At 37.0% G+C, this 12,004-nt stretch overlaps 1 protein-coding gene across 6 annotated transcripts in view; it reads right to left on the bottom strand.

Moving 5' to 3' along the window:
* The window catches only part of LOC141446172 (uncharacterized), a 159,694-nt gene that overhangs the window by 33,074 nt on the left and 114,616 nt on the right, over positions 1–12,004 (bottom strand). For all 6 annotated transcript variants that reach the window (XM_074112647.1, XM_074112645.1, XM_074112642.1 and 3 more), the window contains one exon: positions 4,104–4,330. In XM_074112647.1, coding sequence (XP_073968748.1) covers positions 4,104–4,295 — 192 coding nt within the window. In that variant the 5' untranslated portion in view covers positions 4,296–4,330. The remainder of the gene's footprint in view (positions 1–4,103; positions 4,331–12,004) is intronic.

Genomic DNA, 12,004 nt, shown 5'->3' with positions numbered 1-12,004 from the left:
TCCAGCTAGTTCAATTCCAATCTTTCAAGAAAGCTCTAGGCGGCCGATCTTTCATTCTCTTTCTTCCAGCGGCTCACTTTCAGCATGAATATCCAAAAAAGATGTCGTTGTTAGGATCAAATTTTCTTGGTAATTGAACCGCTAAGTTTTAATTAATTTAAGATGTTTTTGTTTTATTTTTTCTAAAGATCAATTCCGCACTTAAGGAGTAGAGTAATTGCCTATCTTTCCGGGCGGGCTTGAATTAGATGTCTGGACGGAGGCGACTAGCAAACATACTTTACTATAAAGTTCTCATATTAACCATTAAATAAAATCGAAAGCCTAGACCAGGGGCATCGAACCCACTAAACCAACAATACATCTTAGCATTGCGGCTCTAGCCTATAACCGCCTAACATACTTTACTGTAAAGTTCTCATATTAACCATTAAATAAAATCCAAGGCCTAGACCGGGGGAATCGAACCCACTAAACCAACAATACATCTTAGCATTGCGGGTCTAGCCTATAACCGCCTAACATACTTTACTATAAATTTCTCATATTAACCATTAAATAAAATCCAAGGCCTAGACCGGGGGAATCGAACCCACTAAACCAACAATACATCTTAGCATTGCGGGTCTAGCCTATAACCGCCTAACATACTTTACTATAAATTTCTCATATTAACCATTAAATAAAATCCAAGGCCTAGACCGGGGGAATCGAACCCACTAAACCAACAATACATCTTAGCATTGCGGGTCTAGCCTATAACCGCCTAACATACTTTACTATAAAGTTCTCATATTAACCATTAAATAAAATCGAAAGCCTAGACCAGGGGCATCGAACCCACTAAACCAACAATACATCTTAGCATTGCGGGTCTAGCCTATAACCGCCTAACATACTTTACTGTAAAGTTCTCATATTAACCATTAAATAAAATCCAAGGCCTAGACCGGGGGAATCGAACCCACTAAACCAACAATACATCTTAGCATTGCGGGTCTAGCCTATAACCGCCTAACATACTTTACCATAAATTTCTCATATTAACCATTAAATAAAATCCAAGGCCTAGACCGGGGGAATCGAACCCACTAAACCAACAATACATCTTAGCATTGCGGGTCTAGCCTATAACCGCCTAACATACTTTACTATAAATTTCTCATATTAACCATTAAATAAAATCCAAGGCCTAGACCGGGGGAATCGAACCCACTAAACCAACAATACATCTTAGCATTGCGGGTCTAGCCTATAACCGCCTAACATACTTTACTATAAAGTTCTCATATTAACCATTAAATAAAATCGAAAGCCTAGACCAGGGGAATTGTACCCACTAAACCAACAATACATCTTAGCATTGCGGGTCTAGCCTATACCCGCTCGGCTATCGTGGCTCCTAATTCCACAATTACTTCTCGCAAGTTGCCACTTTAGGTTTATGGGAAGATTGTACATTGTAAACGTACACTTGTACAAAGTTTAAAGTCCGTAAAAGTTTACTAAGTTACTTACTGGTCATCTTAAGTTGTGGCTGAAAAAAAAAAGTTTACTAGAAGTCTAGTTAGTTAAGTATAAACTCTATTGGAAGTAAGTTGAAGTAAATAAAGTAATTACTTATAACCTCTACAGAGAATTGAGAGAAGAAGTTTTCAAAGTAACATTTGGTGTGTTATTAATGTAAAAACATAAATCTAAAACAAGAATCAATTTATAAAATGAAAAGTCAATATTAATGTTGATATTGTCGTGGCTGTTTATCTATGCCTCTGTCACTGACAGATAAGTTACCATAAAAGGTAACCATGATTGCAGTGTTTCAGAATGAATCAGTCATTACAGCAACTGTCTTATAGACATTGTTTATTTCTTACTTATACTTAAGTTTGTTTAGTTATACTTAAATTTGAGTGGAGTATTGTTTTATTATTTAGATTTTGTTTGTTTTGTTTTTCTTAATATTATTATGAACTCAACAGACGAAAAAAAAGGGATTTACGTAATTTTATGTTTTCTTTTTTTTAGCTGGGTGTCATTCCTGAATTAAAAGAAGCGTATTCCACATGTCCAAAATCCATACCACCTTAGACCCGTCGTGGACCAGGAATGGAGCTAACACTGGCCGGATCCTGGCCTGGGGATCACCAAGAGCTCGGTTTGTGTGGTTCTCAGAGATTGGATCTGGAGGGAGCAAGAGTAGAACTGGGTGATGTGTCCTGGGGTTAAACTCAGCCTGACTTGCCTTGGCTGTGCCTATGCAAAGAGCCAAAGAGTGACCCTGTGCTTGGGTAGAAATCAGATTACTCTTACCGCAGGCCTATTCACAGGGGGCAAAAGGGTAGGTTCAGGAAGTATCTGCGCAAGGTGGGGGGCTTATTAGCTCTCGGAACCGGTGTCGGCAGATTGTGTTAGGAAGAGGAGGAGACGCGGCCTCTCACCTGTTGTCCGTTTGTGTTGCAAATCGAGCGGTTGCGCTATGAAACCTTTGGAACTATGGGACCAAAGGAGATAGTACGAGCACAAAAAGAACTAGTGGGGAAAGTCCTCAACCTCTTGAGCAGGAGAGGGTTCGTGTACTAGGTTCCAAAAGGGAGCTGGCACAATAAGCCTCTTGTGGCTGCAGTGCTGTGGGGCATTGGGTCCCGTCCCGTTTCTAAATCTAGACCCTCATTCACCCTCCTAAAGATGCCTGGCCGACGACTCCTTGGAAACATCCGTCCGTTTAGTCCTCCTTGGTGTCCCTCTTTTCTCCTTCCTCGATCTCCTTTCTCCCCCTTGAGAGATGTATTAAAGGATCCTTTTTGACCACCTATCCTGTAACCATGGTTATACCACTTTAATGTTCCAGTTTCATCATGTCGAAAAATTGATCTCTTCACTAACGCTTTTTCTCGCAAGATCAATTATCCAAATACTTCTCTTCAATAACAAGTTCTGAATTCCTGATCGCTGTAATCCAGGAGCCCAAGCATTATTATCAGTGCACACCTATATTTTTTTTCATTCAGAGAGAGCCACTTCAATTTAGATATTAAAAAACTCCTTTGTTTTGAGGACTCCTTTTTTTGACACAGACTTTCTTCCCAATCGTCCTTAATTAACTCTAGCTTTTTAAGATTTACCATAAAGTAGCTTAAGATATGCATATTTTCATTCAAGATGTTGGTAGACCAACATTAGCTTCCTCCATTTCAATATGATGCTCATGTTTGTGATGATTGTGCATAAATGATGATGAGATAAAGTGTATGACAAAGTTAAATAAGAAGAATTTTTGGAAAAATTCTAAATTTGAAAAATTGAGTACAACTTAGTTCCATGCAAGCATAATAAAGCTTTTATAGTTGATCCAGCCAATCGTTTTTCAGACAATTAAGTTATTCATTACGGAAAACAACCATTCATTGGCGCGCAGATGTGCCCTGTCACGGTGAAAACGGAGTTCTATGATTTATGATTTGTCATATTGTGCTTATATCGGTTCAGCGTATTTGGTAAATTTCAATCAAGGAACACACACCTTCAAAAACGTGAGATTCATTCTTCTGGAATAGCGCAAGAGATAATACCAAGAAAAGACTTGGAGGAAACAAATTACTCGTATAGACCCTTAAAGTAAGTTTTATTTATAATGCAGCGCAGAATTTTACAAAAAACTCGGTGAAGAAAGTGATTTTTTTAAAAGTAAAAGTACTGTAATGCCTATTTTTTCAGGCGACCTTTACGTCCAAGCTACCTAATTAGGTGTCATGGACGGAGGCGCCTAGCAATCATACTTTACTATAAATTTTTCATATAAACCATTAAATAAAATCCAAGGCCTAGAAACCGGGAATCGAACCCACTAAACCAGCAATACATCTTAGCTTTGCAGGTTTAGCCTATAAGCGCCTCACATACTTTACTGCAAAATTCTCATATTTAACCATTAAATAAAATTCAAGGCCTAGACACCGGGGAATCGAACCCACTAAACCAGCAATACACCTTAGCTATGTGGGTCTAGTATCTTAACCACTCGGCTATCGTGGTGCCTGTATCACACATTAAATACTAATACACATTTATTGTCACAAAATTAATTCAAAATAAATACTCACCTCTAAATAATCCACTGTCTCTATGATTTCCTTTTCTGGTGGTTCGACTATATTTTGAAAATAGGTTCTTAAACCAAAATGGAAAGGACACGATCTAGGATCACCAGCTGGATCTCCTTTTTCAACTTCCGCAATCACAACCTTCTTCAAATTGCGTCCTTTCTTTGGTGTTCTGGTTAATGGAGAATCCATGGTGAAGTTTAATTCTAGAGATTGGCCACTCTCATCTGATAACAAAGAAAATAAAACATCCAGATGAGTATTATATAAATTTTAAAAATTGCAGTGAAAGCACAGGAATTTCTTATAAACGCAGTTTACGTAATATATTTTTTTAAACACAATTTGTTATAAAAAATAAGTTGTACATTTCATATAATTAGGGCGTGGCCAACCATTATTAGCTCCAATAACGTAGATAAAGTCTGGACTTAAGTAACGTAATGAATGTTTCCCAGATAGTGTTCCAGAATGGAAGGAATCGGTAATATACCAGCCAATCCCGGCCAGAGAAGCATCCCAACGCTAGCGGGCAAATGAGATAAAGTAAAAATCTAGAAATAGGAGAAAGTATTAAGTGTAAATATAAAATATGAAAAACAACACTAAAGAGGTCAAATTCATGTAATTGTAATTAAAATGCTGCGGAAGCTGGATGCAATTAGGAATAATTAATTAGTGTTAAACATCTGTATTGTATCCATGGTTACGGGCCTTAGCTATATTGATGAAATTCTTTACGTTCAATACACGCCACATTAATGGGTAGTTACGTAAGATCATTGGTACATCTCGATGCAGACCAAAAAAGATCCTCCGCCTCTAAACGGATATCCCCCAAAAGTGCTTTCCGGATTGCGTCAGATTGCCAAGGCTTCCGGTGAAATTCGAATTTTGATGCTACTTTGCGTAATTATAACTTATTATTTTTTGCTAAGCTTTTGACCTAGGGATTAAGTCATCTAAACGGCTTATGCTTGTTGACTATTATGGTTTTTTTTACATTTCCAACATCTAAAATAGGGATGTCCTCTATTCTGACAAAAAAGTAAAGTAATCGCCTATTTTTTTTCAGGCGGGGCTTAACGTCCAACTACCAATTAGTTGTCGTGGACGGAGGCGATGAGCAAACATTACTGTAAATTTCTTTTATTAACCATTAAATAAAATCCAAAGCCTAAGACCGGGGAATCGAACCCAGTACCACAATAAATATTAGCTTCGTAGGTCTCTATTCTGATAATAATTGGATTATAACCCCCCCAATATTCGGTATTTGAAGTTAATTTGTGAATTATATAACCTAAAAAGCAGTAATGAGAGCAAGTCATGTGATAATTTCCTCCTTAAATCGATTTTTTTTTAAATCGATTATAATTCAATACAGAAAAAGATATAAATAAATATTGAACTAGCAAATCTTAAAAGTAAAAATAAAAATAAATAACGAGCAAATCAATGGAAGGCTGGAGAGGTTTTTCTCACAGACTGTTACCAACTAACTTAAACTGCCGGACCGACCGACCACTTCTACCTACTTGATCGATAACGATGCTCACTCCACAAATAAGGTTGTCATTATTGCTGCTGCTGTTGTTGGTTTATTACCGGGGAGTATGTTTTGCCGGAAAGTCACTTGTTTTAGCCACTGTTCCGCCGTCAGGGTATTTATTGTTCGCCTTTGATTAACGGCCTTTATTCATGTTTTGCTAGCTAGTTTTGTTGAACAACTCTATTGTTTACTACGTTGATCAGTTGGGATTCATTTCTTTTTGTATTTATATTCTTATTTAAAATTTGGCTTCTTTTTTTTTTGCGTAGGGTGCATTATTCTTAGTATCTGGTGACGAACTAACAAGACTTTTCTGGAAGCGAGAAGGACGCTCAACTCCTTCGCTAAGGCCTCAATGTTCTCCAAAAAGTTCCAAGGAAGCCAAGCTTTTCTGGGTAGTTCTACGAAGACCAGGTACCAATATTCCTGCACCCCTTCCCAGAAATTCCAAAATTGTGCGCCCCCCACCAAAACAAAGTCTGGGAGTATTCCAAGAAAAAGTACACATTCCTCTAAAACTGCTGACCGCTCAAGCTCTCCAGAAAAAATTCCAGAACTAGTGGGGAACCAACAGATTGGGATGGACCATTCTTTAGAAAGCTTCCTCCTTCCTGCAAACAGCTCAATTACCGATCATTTACCGCCGATGGCGGCTTTCTAGAGGTCACATGGCTACTCCATAGCCAAAGAGTAAATCTAGGAAAGTCTTCTTACTGATAGAGAGAGAGAGAGTGCCCAAATCTCGGTAGTGCTATCCATTCTTTGGTACAGGTACTGTATTACGAGGTGTGGCTATTAAATAACGAGACTGATGCAGCTACAGAAGAACTATGCATGCGCCAAATCCTAACGACCAACAGCTGTGCAGCGTAAAGCCTTCAATTTCGATTGCAGCTTCTCACGTGTTTTTATAGAGAAATCTGTAAGAGTTGTTAGTTTCGTTTTGCCGTGAAAACATGATACTACACATGTAGTAGAGCAACGAATTGTCGTGAAATTTCACATCAAAAATTTGGGTAAAACCGCTACTGAAACTTGATCTTTTATTAAAAGAAGTTTATGGCGATGGATGTTGTATCACGTGCGCAAGTATTTTTGAATGGTTCAAGCGTTTCCAAGATGGCCGGAGAAGACGTCGGAGATGATGATCGCCCGGGTCGCCCTTCCCGCGTCCAAAACGGATGAAAATATCGATTATAATTGATCAACATTACTACCGCGTGAGGTGCTTGCTCAACTCCGTTGAAAGAGTAAGGAAAAAAACGACCCAATTTGTGGAAGAACAAGTCACGGGGTTCTCCATCAAGACAACGTGCCGGCATATATACTCGTACATTGCATTGTCTGTCAAGACGACGTTTCTAGCCAAGTACTCGTACAACATCCCAGTTTTAGACCATCCGCCTTATTCGCCTGACCTGGCCGTCCCATGTGACTTTTATCTGTTCCCACAAAGTCAAATCTGCATTAAAAGGAGCACGATTTTTCAGTCCGTTGAAGCTGTGAAAGAAAAAGCCTGCACAGCTCATGCAGAGGAGCTCACAGAAAAAGACTTCCAGCACTGTTTCTGAACAATGGTAAATTCGCAAGGAGCGTTGTAGGGATAGGGGAGGGGTGTATATTGAAGGTGTTAATAACTAAATATGTTTAAATTTAAAATAAAATGTTTTACAGCAATAGTCTCCGTTATTTAATAGCCACACCTCGTATCGGTTAGGGGAAGAGTGAGAGATCAGTCTGGATTATCGGGTCTCCTAGCACCGCATGCTTTTTTTCCCCCTGAATAAGATATTTAAAGGATGATTTCCTTTCTCCTCTTCCCAGCTAAATAGAGAGACGTGACTCTGAGGAATTTTCTCAATCCTGGTTATGAAGCATAACGTCATTATTGACCTGATTTTCCTATCAGCTGTCCGTGGGGCACCACTGGGGAAGGAGTTTGTACTTACTTCGCCTTATATCCTGGATTGTCTTCTTTTGAACATCAACATAAATGATGTTTAGAGCATGAAGTTCCAATTTCTGAAATAGGAACAGCTTCAGCTACTGATTAATCATTTTAAGTAGCCTAATTTAATGCTTCAATTATTCCTTTAAAATCCCTTATTTGAGATAAAGTTTAAATTCTATAAAAATTCTTAAGAGATATTTTTATTTCATAGATCAAATTCACGAAAATATTTAAAGAAGAAGAGTATATATTTTATATATACATAAAATGCAAACACATATGTAATGTTCATTTGAATATCTGGAATTACCCTCTGGTGGAACATCCTGGGCGGAATATGATACGCCTGAGGGAGCTATCAATTGCACTGCTTAATTAAGTCGGGCTCTTCAAATAATGATCTCACAGTTTTGTGGGAGGGAAAAAAAATTGGCGACATCATCACTCTTATCTTTCTCTTAGTTCCATCCTAGGGGATCTAAATCAATTTATTTATTTTTTTAAATCTCTGAATTTTAAATCCTGATTAGTTCCAGGTTATCAATCGGATGGTAAAAACTTGACGTTACACTGGTATGGACAATTTTAACCTGTATTTTGGGAAGAAGAGACATGTTTCCCCCCAAAAAAGGGAGGGGAAGTCACGTCCTGCTCAATAAATAAGTCCCAAGAACATACTTGATACAGAAATCGTAGTTTAAAGGGGAGCCTGTGTGCAGGATGTGTCCCGCTCTCTCTGGAACTTTCCAAAAGAACTTTCCCTGGAAGAATGACTGCATTAGAAAAAGATCTCAGAAAAGTGGGAAAAAAATCCACTCGTTAAGTTTTTGATTATTTCTGGTTGTATTTACTAAGTTACAGTCAAACCTATCCTCTTCAAGTTTTTTTTCTGAGACCATCAATCTGGATTTAGACGTCACCATTCCTGTACTGTACAGCAATGTCCAGCGTGTCAGTCAGGTACTTCTTTGCATCCACTCTTGTAGTGCTACTGGCGCAGCAGGTCTTGAGATTGAGTATGGCACACTATTCTTCTAGTGAAAGCCACATATTATTTACTCCATATCTTATGTGTACCGCAGGTACTTTTGAGTGCAAATAGGATCTTCAGCATAAAGCTGGTGTTCCACAGGGCAGCATTCTGGATCCTGTTCTTTAATAGATTTACACTTCACAGACATATCCAACTGATCCTAATATATACGCTAATGACACCGCCTTACTATCCACCAATCATGATCCTGCAATAGCTTACAGACATCTGCAATTACACTACTCCTCCCGGAGAACACAGTGGTCCAAGAAATGAGCTATTTGAGCTTAATGTCTCAAGAACATCACCTTCACTCTTCGTCGTATTCCTCTAGTTTCTCCAGTCTTCCTCCTCCAGTTGTGAACTGGCTACCTTGGGCTTTTCTTAGACTGAACAATAAAAACTCAGAAAACTCTTGGACTATCAAAATTTGGCTCGTCCACTAACAATAAGATAAGTTTAAAAGTATTTTACTTATCCCAATAATACACTGTGTAAAATAGTTTATGTTTATTTTCAATATAAAATAAAATAATATGTACTACAAAACACAACAGTATATGTTTATTAAAGGATTAATTACAAGTTAATATTGTAATAAGAATACTTTTAATGAGAAATTAGAGCTTAATGTTTTTTTTTTTATAATTACAGTTTATATTTGGTCGTATAAATGATAATGCTCCTCTCATATCGTCTTCTACAATTTAATATATAATTTTTATTGTCTTTCTAAAATTTGGCGGCAAACTTCAAAAACTTTCGCGCGGCACAATGGTTGAGAATCACTGTCTTAGACCATAGATCTAAACTGCTCTCTTGTCAACAAAATAGAGCTGTAGGGGTTCAAACCTAACAGCATTACTTTCTTACCCTAGTGAGAGAAACTCGAAACTAAATAACACATGTACAAAAAAAGTAACTAAAGAATACTGTTCACAATAACTTCTAACTTACAAACTTTTAACAATAACAAATAATTACTAATGGATCTTGTAATGAAATAGAATAATATTGTAAACCAAGTATTTCGATTAATGCAAACAAATGTTGCAGATAAAAATTTATCATTGTCGGCAAACAATAAAGAAAATTCAGTCCTTTCCTTTCAAGTTGTTTGGTAGCTTGCCAATCGACCTCTTTTTAAAATAAGCCTTGCAGCAAGTTTAATGTTACTCCGGCAACCATATGGAAGGTTATTTAATTTATCAAACTGGAAAAAAAAAAATCATTTTTGTATATAATAATATTTAGCTGCAAAATCTGTCTTGTTTACCAATAAAAAAGAGAGGAGGCTGACATTGGGCAGAAAATATCTGGTCTGATTTGATGTCTACTTAGTTCGTTTTGTTGTTCGAAGGAGTTCACATTTTCCTATCGTAGAAATCCAACGTTATAATTGAAGCCAACTTATGTCAAAAGGATAAAAGATTGTTTTTAGCGATTAATTTAACGATAGGATAAACCTTTATCGTTTGTTGTTGCAGTTCAAAGTCAGCCTTTATTAATTTAAAGACTAAGGTCAACATCTGAGGTCACCAGTCACCTGGAGCTTTTTCTAAAAACACTATCGATTTTCAGGGAGTTCCTCTCTCGTTTCAGCCAACATTGTTCATCATCAGACAATGAGCTATGAGAAGCGCCTAGAGAGAGAGAGAGAAAAAAAAATTAATAGCCATCAGCTGGATTCGAACCCAGGATCTCTGAGACAATTATTTTTAAATGATTTGACGTCATAAGTTAAAGCCCATCTTCTAACATGACTGTAGTCGAAGTAAAATTATATGATATTTGAAGGTAGCATTGATAAAAATTTAATGAATGAAGAAGTACTCCCACAGGTTTCAATTCTCTTCCAAGACAGTAGACATCCCCCCTTCTTTTGTCAGAGAAAGTTCAAGAAGAAGAAGAAGAAAAAAAAAGGTAATCTTTGTTTTATCGTCAGAAAACCGCGATAAAGATCAAAATTATAGGAGGATTAGCAACCATCAATTATTACTGATCTGACCTTTCCAATCCATTGACCTTTAACTTTATTTTTATAGCAAAGTATTTTTGGCTCTATTGATTTCATAACTAATTTAATGAGAATAGTTTGGAGTAGATAACATTTCTAAGTATGACTATTATAGTACATTGCAATCCCCGGTCACGGTAGCCGAGCGGTTAAGATACTAGACCCGCAATGCTTAGATGTATTGTTGGTTTAGTAGGTTCGATCCCCGGTCTAGGCTTTGGATTTTATTTAATAGTTAATATGAGAAATATTTATAGTAAAGTATGTTTGTTAGTTGCCTCTGTTGACGACATATCTCCTTATATACCTTTATAATCTGAGGTTCAAATTAATTGCTAAATTTCAAAAGTTGGAAAAAAAAACTTGGAATAAGTCTTGAGTGATTGATTTTGAGATTGTCGTTTTGAGAAAATTGACATAATTAGGTGATTAGTGTCAGAAAAAAAAAGCTGACAAGTTAATAGATTAATATTTTATTGTCAAATAGTAAAGCGTGAAAAGCGGAATATAAATTCAAAGCAAGGAAGTAGGGTTGGAAAAGAACAATAGACGAAGAAATGTGTCAGAGGAGGGTGCTATATAATGAGGTGATTTCTAGGGACGTGGGGACGAATGGAGAAGAGTAGGGAGCACCGCCCTACTCATCTAAAGGATGAGGGAGGAAATAAGACAGACTAAAATTCTGAGTAGATGACGCAATATCCAGCAACGAGCAACTTCAAAGAAGTAAACGAGAGAGAGATAAACTTTGTTGCGGTAGATGTTGTTAATATTCAAAACAATAATTGAAATCTGGGTTTTGTAATTTGTTAGGCGAAATTGTTTTATTGCAAAGACAATCCGTTTGTTAGGAAATCTTCGAATAGTAGGGGTAATGGAAAATGGAGAACAAGTTCAAAAGTCGTTATTTCATTGGATGCTCTGATTCAAAAGAATTGCATTTAAGAGAGAAATAAAGATGTGCTCTTCAACTAGTAAACATTCAGTAACTCTTCTTTGATGTATTAAAAAAAAATTGTACTTATTCACGTAAGAATAAGGTGCCACAGACCATTATTTTGCATAGTGTATTTACCTCCTGAAGGTCATGTATATAATTAAATCTTCAACCACCTGGACAAGTCGATATGAGCAGAGAATTTGAGATTCAGCTACAAAATGAAAATTTGTCCCATTATTGTTCGTTAATTTCAACAATGTACAATGTACAATTCTTACTCATTGCTGGCTGGATGAGCTTTGTGCTTGAGATTCCAACAAACAACATGGTTACCTTGACAACCTGTACATTTTCATTTCCTGTCAAATCGTTGTCTCTGATATTGTGATCGAGTAGTTTCTATAAATA

This window comes from Rhodnius prolixus, unplaced genomic scaffold, assembly GCF_049639745.1.
Source record: "Rhodnius prolixus isolate KJV_2025 unplaced genomic scaffold, Rpr scaffold_1, whole genome shotgun sequence".
NCBI classification, from domain to species: domain Eukaryota; kingdom Metazoa; phylum Arthropoda; class Insecta; order Hemiptera; family Reduviidae; genus Rhodnius; species Rhodnius prolixus.
This window is presented reverse-complemented; position numbering and strand designations above follow the sequence as displayed.